The sequence below is a fragment of the Nansenia antarctica genome, assembly GCF_963989245.1.
Source record: "Nansenia antarctica genome assembly, chromosome: 8".
NCBI lineage: Eukaryota > Metazoa > Chordata > Actinopteri > Argentiniformes > Microstomatidae > Nansenia > Nansenia antarctica.
The window spans coordinates 45220371-45238850 of NC_137678.1; the positions used below are offsets into that span (position 1 = coordinate 45220371).

An 18480-nucleotide genomic window follows, 5' to 3' on the forward strand; every position below is an offset into this window, starting at 1 on the left:
AAGCTTTTTAATAGTTTATTCACAAACCTGGTAGACGAAGCTCGGCTGCCACTTTCGCCCAAGCAGCATTCTTCCTGTTCGTGTCTCTGTAGCTTTCCAATGTTGTATCGTAGATCGCAGGTTGGCCAGAGACGGCAATAATCAGTTGCTCCTACATTGTTCAAACTTTTTTTTGGGTTCAAACTTTTCCCGCTGCGTTGTTGCGTCTGCATCGCACGTTGAAGTACGTCAAGTCCATTGTCGGCACTCTGAATTCATCAGCGATTGTAGTGTGTGTCAGTTGCGTGTGTTATGTGTTCCAAATGTCTACATTGGATTCTAGTCAGTCTGATTATCTCAAGCTTTATATGTTAACAATCCGTGTTGCGTGTTGGGTTTGGAAATAGGGCTGTTGTGTCGCAAATGCCAGGGCTGTTTTTTGATCCCAGTCCGCCCCTGATGACAATAAAGACCATTCATTCATTCAAATGTGGGACCTTCGTGGGGACGCTTCGAATTAATGTTGGATCCTTATTGTTTAAATGATACATTTATTTGGACTATCTCATCATTAGGCCTGAGCATAAACAAAAATAGTTGCTTTTTGAACTGAGACGTATCAGCGTATCCAGTACCAGCAATGCCCAGTAGATGTCAGAATCATTCCACCCGGCTTCATTGTTAGATACAATTGGGCAAGACAATGTACAGTTGAGTGGATTATTCAAAATATGATTATGATAAGTTAGAATTAGTATTCTAATATTCTATTCTAACACGGTAAGCCTGTAGTATAGCCTAGATAAATATGGCGTAACCAAGTACGTAACAATGACTATAGTGTTAAATACATTGCATGCTTCAACTCATGCTTATAACCCATTGGGTAACATTTGATTTGAAGGGTAGCATAATGACACATGTGTAAGCCATAGCCTACAGCATTCTCTGTGCCCCGTGTTCACAGATCTTCGATCAACAACAATAACCGTGTATCACTGATACTGCAGGTTCTAAGAGCTATGCTATGCATATGCTATGCAGTTGTACATGTGTGTTGGGTCACCAACAATGGCTTTTCCCCACATGGAAACAACACTGCAAAATTATATTTTAAAGCCTAATAATTTTGGAAGCAACAACATTACTTTATCAAGTGATAATACAGACTACAGTGATTAATATGTTTAGCAAAGGTAGGCCTATAATGTGGCCTGTGCTTCTTTTCATCAAATTCAAGGGTATTTATTTCATTACTTGATTAGTGGGTAAAATAACAGACTGTGGCTTTAAACGTTTGATCGGCAATTTCCTGATTCGGGTTTCCCTTTAAGGGGGCTGGGCTCGGTGCTGGGAATCCACGTCATTTCGCCGTTTTACACATCCAAATCAATGGGCACGGAGATGTCCGTCTTTTAGTTCAGTCTTCCAGGAAGAGATTAACCAACGCGCCGCCGAAATGTAGCGCGCAGCTTCCAACAGAAAACAAAAATAAGTTTTACGCGTGAATGATAGACGAGATCATCATGGATTAAAGATCAGCATTGCAACTATTTACGCAGGCGCGTAATCCTCCTCAAGTGTGGGTGTCGGGTGTGGGTGTTTTACTGGTTTATTTCAAAAGGGGAGAAAGGGGAAAAAGGAAAGTGGGAAGAGGAGAACTTCCTGAATTTGAGCGAGACATGTCCCAGTCTCCGTCGCAGATCACAACCAAGGTATTTGCAGATTTTCAGAAAGCAGATTACATTCTAGGACCGCGCGGTGAGACGCGCTTTGACGCAGTTGTGTTGTTGACAAGCGCAACCGTTGTGTTGGTAATCATCTGTTGCTGAAGGGACTCGTTTCCAGCGCCTGGTAAGTCCATGCAGCGCTAGTTTACAGGTTTCAATGGTACACCTGAGCTCCATGTTTTCGTCACGACTTTCATTTTCACAGGTTATGACTGGTTTAGAAACCATGTAAATGTCATAAAAAGAAGCGTCATTATTGAGGCCATAGAATGATTTACATTTAGCCTATTCATTGAATAGTATTCAACCCATATGTCTATTTGATTATAAGAGTATGGATGGCCTATTGTGGACCCAATGGTGTAGGAAATATAAAATAGTGCAGGAACTGTCACGGTTTAATATTTTACTTGACAGAGAATATTTTAAACGACTGTTCAGGGCACGATCCATATTTTCTGCGCAGTGCCCACGATTTGGAGCGTGTTGTCATGTTAATGTGTCTGATGAGATGTCACACACTTCTCCACTCCAGACACCAGAACCATCTGAGACGTGCTCATATGAAATATGCAGATGATCTGGAACATTGTACTGTACTATGCCCGTTGCCCACACTTGCACATCTCCAACTAGATGGATCATCCAATGCGTAATGGCATTATATCGTTATAAAAAAAACATCTCTCATGAATTGTTTCTTAAAATTAAAGCTGTTTATGCCTGTCAGTGGGCATTTAGAAAAGGTGAGAGAGGAAATAATACTACTCAATATAGGGACATAGGCTGACATTGTGTCTCATATCTGGAGAAATCAACTACTACCCTTTAAAAACCCATGTTTTTATAAGGTTTTATACAACTTTTTGTAATCTAGGCTGTGCAAATGTAAAATGGAATTCTGCAAAAGTGAGATTTGCTGTTAGCGCTGATCGGTGTGTCTGGACATTGAACAATGTGTGGCTATAGGCTCCCTCTCGCAGCCTAAGTGGAGAGTACATTTACTATTTTTGGAAAGTATGGAAATCTTGAGTATAAGAAGAGATTAAAAGATTATTGCTTGCATTGCCACAGTGAATTCCTAGGTAGTTACTAAGAACTAGCAGTCTCAGATTGACTGGCTGAATGAATCACTTGTCCATGGCTTGTGGTAAAATGCCATTGGTAAGCTAGGAGCTGATGCATCATACAGTCACACTGAATATCAGCTGGTGATTAGCTTGGTTATTTCACACAGATATGCATACAAACAAGAAATGCATACAGACATTTCCATGTTATGGTGTTTACAAGGAAATATTTGGCTCAACTCAAATTGTTTAAAGATTACTCTTATATCCTTCTATAAACCAATTCGCCCATTTTCGTACTGCAGTGACCATGGAAACGCATTCCTATATATTATTTTTTTTACAACATAGTCATATCTCAAATTGAATTCTATTCGTAAAGAGTTCCTGATTAGTGCAATTCCCTTTGATGAAAACAAGGTTAATGGTGTTAGTTTCTCAGTGTTGGCGGTTCTCAGGCTGTTTAGGTTCAGGGCTGGTGTTGGGGAGGTTTGTAAGGCATGCTTTGTGTCTCTGTGTCTATTCATAGCAGGAGAGGAGCTCATTCAGTCCTTCCGCGAGCCCCCTGCCAAACTCCACTTCCTCCCCCGTCCATGCTCCCGCAGCGAGGCCAGCCAGCCGAATGGAGGACGAGGCTGCCAGGCTGCCCGCGCACCTGCGTGAGTAACAACGCTTGCTTACAAACACACACACACACACACACACACACACACACACACACACACACAGACACAGGCACACAGACACACACAGACACACACACACACACACACACACACACACGCACACACACACGCACACAGACACACACAGACACACACACGCACACACACAGACATACACGCGCTCACGCACACAAATACATACTAGTGGACAACTATAATCTTCCTGCATCATTACAACCCTCACCCCTTCTCTGGACATTTCCCTCGAGAGCTTTTGACCACTTAGAAAAAATGGAAGATTGAAGTCTATGACTTGAAAGCTGCTATCAGTCCTGACACCAAAGCAGCACCCAAGGGCCACACACACACACACACACACACACACACACACACACACACACACACACACACACACACACACACACACACCATGCGGACAGGCCTACTCATGCATCACCTCCTCTTGCCTCAGAGGTGCTGAAGCAGATCCAGGGCCAAGGACCCAGCACAAGACAGCTCTGCTGGACCAGAACAGAGCTACTGTACTGGAACACTAGACAATAGAACACAGTGGAATGTTAACACAGCAGGACCACGATAGCCAAACAACAGTTGTCTGCCACAGTACCTACTATACACCTCAGGATAAGACTGTAGGGCAGGACACCACAACATGTGGCACAACTCTAGAGACACCTCAGAGGAGTAGGAAGAGCCATACCTGCCGGTGGACAGGAAATAGGTAGGGCTGAGGAGAGACTAGGGAATAGGGTTAGTACTTGGAAGAGTGGAGGGAAGATTTGAGAAAAGGTGGAGGAAAGCGTGGATAACCGTGAGACGAGTTGACATGAATGGTTCTAAAATACTATCTATCTGATGCACATACATACTGTCTGTTACACAGTCTGTTAAATACTGAAACAGGAAGGAAGGAGGGAGGGAAGGAAGGAAGGAAGGACAAAATGTAAGAGTATGTTGAACAGGGTCAAGGAGAGGAGGCAGCACCATGACGGTGTGTGTTGGCTGGCGGAGCTGACTGCAGGTCTCAACCGGCCGCTGGCTGAGCCAATAAAGTAACAGGCGGGGCTGGAGGCCTGCCAGGGTAGAGAGACTTGGTGTTTAAAGAGTACCCTGGGCTGCACTGTGTAAGACACCATCAATATTTAACCAGGTTCTTTTTAACATGCATAAGGGCTCAGGAGCCCAAGTGACTGTCGTTAAGGTTCGTTATGCTACATGGAGAATTGCAGAGGAAATTCCACAGGTCCACTTCCTCTTTTGTATTGTAATAGAAAAAGGAAGAACGTTTCAATAGGTCTGCTAGTAGTGTGATGTCTTCTGGGTGTGGTAGACTTTGCTCTCCTCACATGGGGCTTTCTGATCTTCAATTAGATCCTATTGTTTCAATCACTGGATTGAGCAAGAGATTCCTCTTTTTCTTTTTTTACATTTGAACTCTTATTCATCATGTCAAATAAACTATATCCTTCACCTCTTAAGTCCCCCAAAGCCGGGGGAAGAAGTGAGAACCTCCTTTGGCTCCAAGCCAACACTCTTCCTGACAATGATCATCCTGTTCTTCCTCAGACAACTTGTAACATGTTAGTTTTCCCCTCCAACACACACGTCACGCAGCTGGGATCCAACAGGACCATGTACTATGAGACAAACCATCCATTAACCCCCAACATTTAAAGAGAATTTTGCCCCTGGGGGAAGGGAAGGAAGAGAGAGAAAAAAAACAGAAAAAAGAAAGAAAGAATGAGAGAGAGGAAATTGCAGTGTGGGCAGAAATCCGCCTTCTCCATTTCCTGGTGAGGAAGTGGATTAGATCAGGGGGGGAGTTGCAGCAGCCTGCTCCTCACTCTCAAAGAATGCTGCTCCTTTTTAACCCTTCTCCTCCGCCAGGAACTCATCTCACAACCACCTCGGTCCCAGAGGAGAGAGACCTCTGATTGGTTAAGTCTGTATCAACCTGTGGGTTTGGCTCAATTTTTTAGACTAGGCAATTTGAGGACTTATTTCCCCATCGGACTGGGTGACCTTTCACCCTCACCCCCTTATTTGTGACATAACATTGGGTTAGGGTTAGGGTTAAAAAGGTTAAAAAGCCAGGTAGAATACTTTCAGAACACAAGCATTCAGATACCTGAGTAGGTTCACAGAAGGCTGCAGGAAGTTTATATGCAAAATGATTTTTAGATGGATTGCGGTGAGGATATAGAATCGAATCCTACAGTATTCATACATGGCTTGCCAGATTTCCTGAGTAAATGTTTTGTATGGATTGTGTGTTTGCTCACAGGGTGGGTTTGTACTATGTGGATGCTAGTGTGTGTGTGCGTAGATTAGAGTGTGGGTATTTCTGTGCATAGGCATGTCGGAGAGATGGTGTGTAGGTGTATGCATGTGTATTCATCCATCTCCGTGACTGCAAACACCCCCCCCCCCCCCGTGTGTGTGTGTGTGTGTGTGTGTGTGTGCCCATGTGTGTGCATGTGTGTGCGTGTGTGTGCGTGTGTGCGTGTGTGCGTGTGTGCGTGTGTGTGTGTGTCTGTCTCTACCTGCGTAAGTGGGAACCTGAGTCTCGTTGTTTATGTTTTTGTGTCTACAAGTGCCACAGGGTATACTTGTGTGTAGTTGTGTTTTTGGTGCGTCTCTATATGTGTGTACATGTGTGAGAGTGTGTGTGTAGTGTACGCCAGTGCCTTTCAGAGGGGAAATTTCCTGCCCCTGGAAGCAGCTCTCGTCCTCAGGAATTTCCTGAGTGGGCAGTCGGCGCTTCCTGAATAAATGTTGTTGTTGTTTTTTTCTCTCCCTCTCTTTTCTCCTCTGAAAGGGAAACTGTTCTCACATGCCAACGGCCAAACTAAGAGCAGCCCCCTTCTCTTCCTGTTTCGAAACAGACTCCACATGTCATTATGAGGGGGGCGGGGGGGGGCACACTGCCCCTAAATCAGGCGGCAAATTGAGCTCACAATACTGGTGCGTGTTGCTGCATTCTCATTAAGTGAGACTGCAGGTTTATTGAGTATATTATACGACACAGTAATTTCTAGCCTTTGTCATGTGGTAAATAAATCACACTAATTCTTGACTGAATGTTGAGGGCGGTCGGAGGATGGCTATTCACTGGAGCATCTCTAAATAGTCCAAATAAACTGGGCTGAAGCCTGTTCTTAAAATGAATATTTGCATGATTTAATTTGTGTAATATCATGTACGACCTTCAATCCTTGCAATGTGCAAACATTTTGTTTGAAAAGTTCTAGGCCGCGCACCGACCTAAAAAACACAGGCTCTGTTGATTGCAACATATTTAGGGTCATTGTTGAATATCTCCTCTATGCTTGTCATGCACGACAGAGGGCTAACTACCTTCTTAGGATCCCTTGGTTTTGGAAAGGTGCGTTACAAATCATGTTCTTTGTTATGAAATAATGACCTCTACCTAGTACCTAGTAGGCTGTTTGAGACTTTGACATTACCAACTGCTACTTTTGAGATAGTTGTTAAACATCTTTGGTGGAAGTTCCTTTATTTGGCAAAGGGGGGTACTCATAAAAGTAAAAAGAACAGTAATGGCAGGAACACAAAAACTACAAGAGCCAACTTGCCACCTCCTCCCCCTTACGTCTTACATACAAGCTATCAAAAACAGGTCTCTCTTCTTCCAGGCCCATAAAAGAGAAGTTTGATTGACGATCTGTTTCATGTTTGTTTTGACTGGATGAAGTCCAATCCTGCTGGACTTGAACACACACGTGTCCTTAGAAGAAAAGGAAAAGAGAGAGAGAGAGAGAGGGGGGGGGGGGGGGGGGGGTCTTTTTTGTTCTAACGAAGTCTACACTTGCAGATTGACATGGATTTTGCCCCTGCCACACCCCATCTGAGAGGGAGGTGGTAAAAGAGTGCACGAGAGCGATAGAGAAACTGATAGAGAACTGAGAGCGAGTGAGAGTCACTCCGTCTGAGGTGTGAGGCAGAGGAAATCTGTAAGGTGTCACTCCCACGTCTCCATGACTCACTGGGTCAGAAGGTTAAGGCCGGCCCTCCTCCTCCTCCTCCTCCGCCTCTTCTCTCTTCTCTCCTACTCCGCAAGAAAAGAAAAGCTGTTTTCAATTGGAGGTAATATCCAACCTCCTCCATTCAAGAGGGAAAGCAAACATTTGCAGGAGAGTTGAATGACTAGAAAGGGCATTGATTCAGCAGACCAAAGTCCTCGCATGTCAGACGCGTTTGCCGCCACACTTTGCAGCGTTTTCAGTCGACTTCTTCCCGCGATTGCTTTTCAATCTGCCGAATCTGAAAACAATGTGCTGTAGATTTAACACCCATAAGAGGCTGATAAAAGGCCGACAGCAGAAGGAACACGTTCCCGGTGTACTCTGTGGTGCTGACTGGGGGGAGTTGGGGGTGGTGGTGGTGGAGAGCAACAATGAAACAAGATACTAATGATCTCATCCACTCGTTCCTCCATTCATCCCAAGCACTTACAAGTTGCCTCAGCAACATTGTGTGTGTGTGTGTGTGTGTGCGTGTGTGTGTGTCTAGCGGGGGGCTAGTCAGTGAATCCACACAGTGAAAATTAAGTGTCATCACACAGGATTAGAGCCCAGGGTTTAGTCAAGGGCTTTGTTATCCGGTGGTCGTGCACAAGTGCTTCAACCAGCAAACAAACACACACACACACACACACACACACACACACACGCACACACAAACACATCAGGAAACCAACAAAGACATCGACGGTAAATATTATTAATGGAGGTTGAAATTGATTTTGGCCTGAAAGCTGCTGCAGGGTCCCTCCCATCAGTGAGTGGGGTGTAAGGTGTAGGCGTTGGTCAAAGATGCACTTTTGTCTCTCTCTGTCTTTCCTTCTCTTCCTCCTCTTTTTCCCATCCGTCTCTGTGAGCCATCTCTGAACATCTCTGCTGTCAGTTTGTGTCTACGAACTGTCTCGGTGTCCGTTTCTCTTCCTGTCTGTTTTTCCCTCTCTATTTCAACCCTGTCTTGTCTCCCCCCTCCGCCTGCTTGCCCTTTTCTTCCCTCTGCCCATCCTTGCGCATTTCCTCTCCCTCGCCTTTCCTTCCCTTTCTTCTCCCTGTCCTTCTCTCTCTCTTTCTTCTCCCTGTCCTTCTCTCTCTCTTTCTTCTCCCTGTCCTTCTCTCTCCCTTTCTTCTCCGTGTCCTTCGCTCTCCCTTTCTTCTCCCTGTTCTCGTTCCTTGTTCCCATCCTCTGCTTCGCTCTCTCTCTGTCTACCTCACCTTCCTCTCACTCTCTCCTTTTCTCTCCCCCCTCCCTCAGCTGCTGCTGACTGTTGATAAACCCCACTGCGCTGCTCCCTAACCTTACCACAGGAAGTTTCCTGTGCTGAAACAGAGCCCACGCTGGATTGCTTCCTGCCAAAGTGCGTTGTGGGACACATTTGTTTGGGCTTCTTTCCTTCTCGTCTTCCCCTCCTCCTCCTCCTCCTCCTCCTCCTCCGCCTCCTCCTCCTCTTCCTCTCGTTCCTTCCTCCGTTGGGCCCTGTGCAGATGGCTGGGTCTGGCAGACCGGATCTCTGAGGGGTTTGGCAGCTCAGTCCCTCTCCCTGCCGGCCCTGGAGAGAACATACCACAGCAGTGACCTCACAACCAGAGTCCCACTGCACACAAGAATGCCTCACCAGGGGCCTATGATCAAGAGGTCACCCTTAGGAGACACGCACACACACACACACACACACACACACACACACACACACACACACACACACACACAGCTTGTGGATGCTGTGCATATGGGAATTAGATACAAAAATGTTTTTGTACGTGCTAGCAAAGAGCTACTGTTACTGATGGCCTTTTTTTTACCACTAGTTAATTGCTCTGTTCCAATATCTGAGATTTGGAATTGGTCTATTTGAAAAGGTATTCCATAGAGAAATGAATATTTATAGTATGTTCTAGCTTTCTGACACATACAGTATATGTTAAGAGTATGTTCTTGAAATACCATTGAACACAATAAATAAAACCCAAAACATCCATCGCTTGTCATTTGTGATCCCATAGATCCCATGTTGTTGTTGTGGACTCTGATGGGGCAGAACATTGAGATGGCTCTTTGACCGCCCCACATTGGATCTTTTATCAGTGACACGCCTGAGAGGAAATCTAATCCCGTTCCTCCACATACAGTATAGTGCACGTGACCGTGTCTCTGCAGTATAAGCGTCTCACTATGTCTCTGTAAAGTTGACCTGCCATAGGCTATATGTCTTAGATAACCTAGCCCTGACAAAGCTATCAAACGCCTGTGTCACGATCTGAATATAGATGGGAGAGGGGAAGCTGACAGAGGCTTCTTTTAATATTGATCGTTCCTCGTGAAAACTTCCTTTGTTTGACATGCGGTGGGGGGGGGGGGGGTGGGGGGGGGGGGCGATGGCTCTGAAATCGAGCCTGGGGTTCCGATTACTCGCGTGACAGTTATATTGTACGCGCGCCGCCGGCCAAAGATAACAGCTGTCCCACTCTTAAGAGGAAGTGTTTGAGGAGTGGCGATAAGTGAGACAGTGTAAGACAGTAAGACATCGGCGCTTGTTCTGCTGTGTGGGTGTTGATGGATGCTTCTGGTGGTTCCTCCAGTCCAGCGTGAGTCTGGGGGTTGATGGATGCTTCTGGTGGTTCCTCCAGTCCAGCGTTCCTCCAGTCCAGCGTGAGTCTGGGGGTCGAGGTTAGGCTCGGGGCTACTGTAAATCTGTAGGCTACGTTGCGCCTAAGTCTATACGCCTAGGATACGCGTTGACATTATTTACATGTAAGTTACAGGCACGTTTACATTTGAACCCGTTTAGCAGACACTTTTATCCAAAAGCGACTTACAATCGGAGATCACAGGGACAAGTCTCCTTGGAGTTAACTTAGGGCTAAGAGCCTTACTCAAGGGCACACGAGTGGTGGTGTTGCCAGGTGTTATTTGAACTCATGACCTTCTGATCACCAGTCTAATTCACTATCAACTAGGCCGCCACTACCCCTGGATATCATAGTAGCCTACATATGCCTTGATTCATGAACGTTTTTCACGTAATGACCTGTGACAGTATCCAAGTACCCATTTAGGTCATTAACCACCGAAACCACAGGCAGCACAGAAAGCATGGAACTATTGGCACTGCCAAAGTCACACACATGGGGACAGGCACACTGCCGGAAGAAGCTCCTAGTGGCTTTTACACACCTGAAGAGTGAATACATGGTTGTTACAAGGTTATTCACCAGCTCTCTCTGTTGGTGATGGGAAAGCATTATAATTCAACCTCTCATATGGCTTTTAAGCCCTTGTCTAAGCTCCCCAGAGTATGTGAATTACATGATGTTTACCTTTTTATTGATTCATTACCCTCGCCCTTATACTGTACATACACACACACACACACACACACAGTTATATTTCCAGTACTGTTCTGTTGTCCATGTCTGGTTAGCTAAAAGGATTTTTGCGTGGCATCCATCGAAGAAAAAGTGGAACATTTTACGAACGCACGGTTTGAATATTTGATCGCACCACATTTTTCATGTTTACGGTAACAAGGAAAAGGTTATGACTTGTCTCAGTCTGAGTGGAGAACACATATTTGTGGTGAGCATAATTCCTGGGTCATTGCTAATTTTTTCAGTCACTCACATAGTATTGGGCCATCTACCAGGGCAGATGTTTCTCTCCCTCTCTCTCTCTCTCTCTCTCTCTCTCTCTCTCTCTCTCTCTCTCTCTCTCTCTCTCTCTCTAATATTTTTTTCTTCTTCTGGTATTCCTATGTGCCCTTGGCATTTATACATACAATACAATGCAATGTGATGAGTGGATGAGTTTCTTTTGATACACGTGTCAATGAAGGTTCACTCAGAGTGCATGAAGTGAATATGAAGTGAACGTGTGTGGATAACTCTCTTCCTTTTTCTTACCCCCCCCTCCTTCTCTTCTTTCCGCTCCTTCTTTGCCTCCTTCGTCTGCACTCTGCTATTATCACTTCATACCTCCCTTCCCTCTCTCCTTCTCTTTACCCTCTCCCCTACTCCTCTCCCCATTTCTTGTCATCATTCCCTTTTATCTCCTTCCTTCCTTCCTTCCTCTCCCTGCTGCTTTCTCCCGTCTCCACCTTCTCCTTCTCTCCCCCCCCCCGTCCCTTTTCCTACTCTGTCTCCCCCCTCTCCTCCCCCCCTTGCTCCCCTCCTCTCCCTCCTGTCCCCTCTCCTCCCCCCTTGCTCCCCTCCTCTCCCTCCTGTCCCCTCTCCTCCCCCCTTGCTCCCCTCCTCTCCCTCCTGTCCCCTCTCCTCCCCCCTTGCTCCCCTCCTCTCCCTCCTGTCCCCTCTCCTCCCCCCTTGCTCCCCTCCTCTCCCTCCTGTCCCCTCTCCTCCCCCCTTGCTCCCCTCCTCTCCCTCCCGTCCCCTCTCCTCCCCCCTTGCTCCCCTCCTCTCCCTCCCGTCCCCTCTCCTCCCCCCTTGCTCCCCTCCTCTCCCTCCTGTCCCCTCTCCTCCCCCCTTGCTCCCCTCCTCTCCCTCCTGTCCCCTCTCCTCCCCCCTTGCTCCCCTCCTCTCCCTCCTGTCCCCTCTCCCCTCCCCTCCCCCCCCCCTTCCTCTCCCGTCTCTGTAGGCCTCCAGCCGGTGTTCTGGAGCAGGGAGGACGTGGCCCAGTGGCTGCGCTGGGCTGAGAGGGAGTTCGCCCTGCGGCCCATCACCAGCGGATCCTTCCAGATGAACGGCAAGGCCGTGCTGCTCCTCACCAAGGAGGACTTTCGCTATCGCTCGCCCCACTCTGGTACGACCCCCCCCCCTCACCCTCCACCCTCCACCCCCCACCCCGCCAAACAAACCTCCAACCTCATCCCCGACGTACAAACATCTGTTCATAAAATCTGTTGTTAAGCTGTTACGGTCTGGCGACTGGCTTGTTATCGGTGTTTGTTTAAAAAAAAAAAAAGAAGAAAAAAAAAGAAGGGGAAGAGGTATTGAAGGGGAACTATACGTAAAACCATCCCCTGTTTTTTTTAAGGTAAAATCAATGTGTTTTCATCCAAAGAATGTTCTCTGCAATGACAATCAATACACTCAGCCAGAACAGAGGAAGAAAGAGAACAATACGAGGCGACGCTAGCGGCGGCAGCTGCTGTGGTAGGGCTGCTGTCTTTGTTGTTCAGTAGAGGAAGTAGGAGACTGGTCGGGTAAACGGTCTATCAGGAAGTGCAAACCGACCTCAACCGTCACCTGGTAACACCAGGAATTTCCCCTGCAGCCCAGTGTGAGGCTGCAGGACAAGAAAGTGAGAACTGAAGAGTGTGTGTGTGTGTGTGTGTGTGTGTGTCTGTCTGCGCGTGTGTGTGTGTGTGTATGTGTGTGTCTGTCTGCGCGTGTGTGTGTGTATGTGTGTGTGTGTGTGTCTGTGTGTGTCTGTGTGTGTGTGTGTGTGTGTGTGTGTGTGTGTGTGTGTGTGTCTGTGTGTGTGCGTGTGTGTGTGGGGGGGGTGTGTGTGTGGGTGGGTGGGTGGGTGGGTGTGTGTGAGCCTGCGCGTGTGCCTGCGGCGTCTTCACTTCCTTTATGAGAACCATTTCCTTGAAGTTCTTGACGGGAAGCCTTTTAAAAATGAAGAAAAAGAAATTACTCACAAAGAGGTAGTAACTCTTAAAGGTAGTAACAATCAGGTTACTCGTTAACTCATTCAGGTCGCCTTCCGTACGTATAATCTTGCGTATATTGTGATTTGTCATGTGGTGTAAAAGTTACCAAAGGTAAAATATATCTTCTGTCACAATGACCTTATTATCGCGCTAATCTGGGAGTTGTTGCCAAGTCACTGAGTCACACATCTGGTTTGTGACCAGGCTTGCTGTGATGACTCTCCCTACTATCACCAAGTTCAAGTGCTCCAGGCTTTTGACTCAAGTAGGGTAGAGATCTAGGAGTAGACTCCATGTTCTGTCATAGGAGGATATTTGCAATCATTTCAAGTCTGGACTTGTCACTTGTATCCTGAATCATTAGCGTTGGCTTGGGCCATGAGTTTTTTTCCTGGTCTGGTCACATGGCAACCAACATAAACCAACATAAACCAACATAAACTTAACAACATAACAGGCTGTAGCTACAGTATGACTGTATGATTTCCATTGTGTAACATTCAATCTGGAAAGATGGGAAATGTTCATATGTTGGCTTCTGGTGGGAGTCTTTCTTATGATCGTTATTTCTTATGACATTTTATGACAGTTGCTGCCATTCCTATATTTATACTGTACGAGTTATGTCACAAGGAGGCTCATACGGTAACCTCCGACCTCTGTGGCTCTACAGGGGACGTCCTGTACGAGCTCCTGCAGCACATCCTGAAGCAGAGGAAACCCCACATATCCTACCCATCCGCCTACTTCCCCGGCAATTCCTTCCACTCACTGCCAGAGGGCGCTCTTCCACACCACAAACTTGAAGGTCAGTTGGGCTGGTGACTCGCCTGCCATTGAGGCTTTTCTTGTCATGTAAAAAAAACTCAAAACATGCTCAACATGGACAGGGAGGTTTAGTTATCATGATTTCTCTGAAAAACATTGAAATATTATTTTATTAATCGCCATACAGTCTTCCAGCGGGTATTTCGTAATCATGGACTTTTCTTGGCGAATTTGTTTGTTGTCTTTTTAAGTAATTCGACCAGATTCTCAACTACTTCTGTTTTAAGAAGAGTTACTCAATGCACTTCGGAAAGTGAACCTTAATTTCTAAATATCAAGAAGTGAATCCAATTCATCGTTAAGTATACAGTTCCTAAAAAAGAGTTAGTTCCCGTGTCTAGTAAGGCGTTAACTCGATGTGTGTTTATACAGTCCACTTGAAAGGGGGAGGGGCGTCTCCTTCCCTGTGATACACTTTGGACTCCATTCTCTGGCATTGATGGAAAGATATGTGACATGGCAGGAATTTAAATGTGTGGAAAGGGCAGAGGTGTTGACAGAAAAACCTGCTCCACAAGGAAATGGATCTATTTTTAAGCAGTTTGTGGTCTAGAAGTTTCTACAGTAGTTGTATTAGTGGGGGGAGTGATTGGACAGGTTATTAAAGTGGTTCATAACTTCCTTGTTTTTCCAAATCTGCATTGTGACTGCATTAATCCACAACTAAGGCAAAGACATAGGCAAAGACATACTTGTCATGTCCTTATGGGTTCGTCCATTTTGTAAAGCTAAATGATCCTAGGATTAGGTCATGGGTCAGTTTCTACCAGTAAATCACGTTTATTTCTATTTAGTATTTATGTTTTATTTTTTGTTGTAATTTTACGAACCAGCAGAGGGCAGTCCAAGCCTACCTGTAATGAAATACCATCCAGATGGTGAGACGTTTAGTTTCTTATAGGCAGTAGTGATGAGAGATAAGATAATTATCCAGTCAATATGTCACTTTATCTTCACACTGTTACCTCTTGAGTAAGGCAAATCCTAGAAATCCGAAAATCTAAACTTATGAAACATAAGTTGAACCTTCTGATCTATCGTTGCAGAAACGGTACGGCGGACCCCGCGTGGTACAGAGCCTCTCCCGCAGCACCTGCCCACCATAGAACTCCGACACCGCTCCCGCTCTCCTCTCCACCCCGCCCCCCGCCGCTCCCCGTCAGAACCCAACCATCCGCGCACTGCGGCCGAGGACCATCTCCAGGCGTCCTCCCAGCTGCCCGACAGCAACCACCACCTGCCGGAGGACCTGTACCCCCTGTCGGTGTCTCCGGCCGCCCCTAACGGCCGCTGCAGCACGCCCCGCGAAGCCCCCTGCCCGGGCAGCCCCGGTTCTCAGGACACGGCCCCCCCCCGCGTCATCCAGCTCATGCCCAGCGCCATCATGCACCCTCTCCTGCTCAGCCCGGGGCGGGGGGGCGGGGGGGGCGCCGCCGGGGACTTCAGGCACGGCCGCGGGGGGGGCCACCTCCCTCAAGCCCTCAGTGAAAACGGCGGGAGAGAGAGCAAAGGCCACATCCACCACCAGCTAGCACTAGTGGCCCACCAGCAGCAGCACCACCCTCTGCACCACCAGGAGGAGGCGCTGTACAGGAACCACGTCATCGTGCCCGTCTCGCCCCCCGAGGAGCAGGCCATGCCTATCGGACGGATAGCAGGTAAGGCTCAGCGCTAACGTGCCCTTCTGCTAGTAAGGGTTGACACCATAGGAAAGCTTGTGGTATTCGGTTGTTAAGTCGTGACGTGTTTCCGGGTCCAAAGTTGGCTGAGGCACTGTCTTCTAAATGCCTCAGTAATAATAATAATTCATTATATTTATATTGCGCTTTTCCGAGGCTCAAAGACGCTGACAATATGTGGAAAACGGGAAAGTGCCGTGTCCCTTGTTGTATGAATAGATCCGAGTCTAAAAAACGATTGAACTGTCATTCTACCGCTGTAGTACACTGGTACTCTGGTGGAGGGAATTTCTGGTTTGGATCCGGAAATTGCTAAACGTCACGTTTGACGTCAGACTTAACAACCGAATAGGCCTAGCCCTAGACCATGAGTGCTCAACAAAGGTGTTCCTGTCAAGAGACCCCTCTTGTTGACTTGTTTGTGTCATGGTCTCCAGACTGCAGGCTGCTATGGGACTACGTCTACCAGCTCCTGTCAGACAGCAGGTACGAGAACTACATCCGCTGGGAGGACCCAGAGACCAAAGTCTTCCGCATCATGGATCCCAACGGTCTGGCTCGTCTGTGGGGGAACCACAAGGTAAACCAGCCACACACACCCACCCAAACCCCCAAACCCCGAGGTCTGTGGTTCGATAGACATCCTTGATGGATGTAGAGGACACCTTCTGGTGTTCTGTGTGCACTGCAGACATCTTCCACACTGGTGGTTTCCTGAGGTTACCATGTTTGAATTTATTCCATTTAAAGTGGGTTAATGTCACTCTTTCCTTCTATTGCTCCTAACAGAACAGGACCAATATGACGTATGAGAAGATGTCGCGAGCACTGAGACACTACTACAAGTTGAACATTATCAGGAAAGAGCCGGGACAGAGACTTCTATTCAGGTACGGGCTAGTTTAGTGGTTTTAAAGGTGGACAATTTTTGAGTTTTTTACATAATCTGATCCATTAGGTGTTTATTAATGCCTGTGTGGTGTTATTTTTTAAATGTTGAATTTTTTGAGTTTGTAATTCATAAAATACAAAGGTTCCATCTCACAAACATAATGGAATGTAAAAACGCTCAATATCTCTGAACTGCCCTAAACGGAGATAGAACCTTATAATTCTAAGCTCACGAAATATCAAAACGTGGATGTTAACAGGATTGATATTAATGTGTGTGTGTGTGTGTGTGTGTCAGGTTCATGAAAACCCCAGATGAGATCATGAGTGGACAAACTGACAGGCTGGAACACCTGGAGTCTGACACAGACGATCAGATCTACATCAAAGAGGAATGTTGAGCCTCTGGTAAGAGGAGTCCACCTAAGCGATGAACTACTACAGCCGCTGATGCCTTCCCTAAAGCAGCTTGAACAATCTTTTTAAAACTGAGAGAGCCTGGACGTTCACTTGGTCCAAAACACAGAGGGGACTCCAAACCGACGTCTCTCGATTGCCTTTAAGACTTTATACGATTTTATTCTCCTGCCAAATCCTTCTCAGTTTTCTTTTTTCTGTCTTAAAACAAAGAGTTTTAACGAGGCTGGTCAGTCTCATGGGACGTTTGAAACACAGCCCGCCCTCCCCCCATCCAAATGAACTGCAAGAGCAAACCAATCATTTCATGCTTATCATGTTACGTTTTGTTGATTTTTGTCCCCACGTGCATTATTAAGAAAATGTTGCATAATTGTGCAAATAAGGGAGGGGGTATTGTATGTAGCTGGAATGTTTTCACCACAGAATAAACCTTTTTAATCAATTTGTACGACTGAGCTCTTTACAAAACATCTCAAATGTTTTGACCTGAAGCACAAGTGTAAACATTTCTCCTCAGGCGATTATGTAAATGATTTGGGGGACGGTTTATGTTGGAATAGATGTTGGATCTGTTTTCTTCTGGAGGAGACCAGCTCTGTTCAGGTAGAATGGATTAACGTACTGTGTATTCTACTCTTCTGTGATATGCTGTCCTCAAACACACTGGCGGACTCAGGGGGGGGGCGGGGGGGGGGGGGCGACCGCCCCTCCTGGTGCCCCCACGGTTGAAAAACGTCTCGCCTAAGTGCCCTTTTGAGTGGCGAAAAGTAGAGGATGTGCTGTGCCCTAATGGTACCCCTCCAATGGTCTAAATTTGACCATGTGCACTGATGGGGTCCCATGTTGTGCAGTAAGTGCCCTTTTTTTCTTTTCGCCCCTGCCCTTCAAATAGCCTGAGTTCGCCACTGCTCAAACATAAAAGCACTGTATAATTTTTAATATGGCACATGGTTCAAATAGCCTTAAGTTCAAATACCTTCATCCGTGGGGTATTTGGGAGAGATGGTCACATGTGTTGGCAGTACTGAGGTCGTCGAGCATCTCTGTATGCACTGTTTGCAGCAACTTGACGTTTGTTTCATATGCACTAAGACTAAGGGATGAATACACTGACTGTAATATTAAACACAGTATAGAGGGGCTTTGTGTGAGGAGTATGTAAGTGCTGGAGCTCAGTCTTTTCACTACTAGGATGTTACTATTTTCAGATTTAAAGGAGGAACTTGTCATTCAAACAGCAAAGCGGCCTCCCCACCAATTCTTTGGTAAACAGCTGAGGGATGGGGCTGGAGAAATTGTGACGTTAGAATTATAAGGTTCTATCTCCATTTTTTACATAATCTGATCGATTAGGTGTTTATTAATGCCTGTGTGGTGTTATTTTTAAAATGTTGACTTTTTTAGTTAGTAATTAATAAAATACAACGGTTCCATCTCACAAAACATAATGGAATGTAAAAAATGTGATGCTCAATATCTCTGAACTACCCTCAACGGAGATGGAACCTTATCATTCTAAGCTCACGAAATGTAGCCACTCTATCACTATGT

The 18480-nt window shown here is 46.3% G+C and overlaps 1 protein-coding gene across 3 annotated transcripts; it reads left to right on the forward strand.

Moving 5' to 3' along the window:
- The first annotated feature begins 1439 nt into the window (after positions 1 to 1439).
- Positions 1440 to 17438, forward strand: etv6 (ETS variant transcription factor 6). 3 transcript variants are annotated; one of them, XM_080537504.1, is made up of 8 exons: positions 1440 to 1694; positions 3309 to 3438; positions 12091 to 12255; positions 13785 to 13919; positions 14986 to 15597; positions 16056 to 16198; positions 16408 to 16508; positions 16808 to 17438. In XM_080537504.1, exons 1-8 carry the CDS (start codon positions 1662 to 1664, stop codon positions 16908 to 16910), a joined length of 1422 nt encoding a protein of 473 aa, XP_080393630.1. In that variant the 5' UTR covers positions 1440 to 1661; the 3' UTR covers positions 16911 to 17438. The 3 variants fall into 3 exon arrangements, with proteins under 3 accessions (XP_080393630.1, XP_080393631.1, XP_080393632.1); XM_080537505.1 differs by having other exon boundaries at positions 3312 to 3438; XM_080537506.1 differs by lacking the exon at positions 1440 to 1694 and adding an exon at positions 1725 to 1833.
- The last annotated feature ends 1042 nt before the right edge of the window (positions 17439 to 18480 follow it).

Coding starts and splice junctions, on each gene's coding strand:
- etv6 (XM_080537504.1), top strand. CDS start 1,662: ATGTCCCAGTCTCCGTCGCAGATCACAACCAAG. Junction 1,695..3,308: donor CGTCGCAGATCACAACCAAG/GTATTTGCAGAT, acceptor GTCTATTCATAG/CAGGAGAGGAGCTCATTCAG. Junction 13,920..14,985: donor TCCACACCACAAACTTGAAG/GTCAGTTGGGCT, acceptor CTATCGTTGCAG/AAACGGTACGGCGGACCCCG.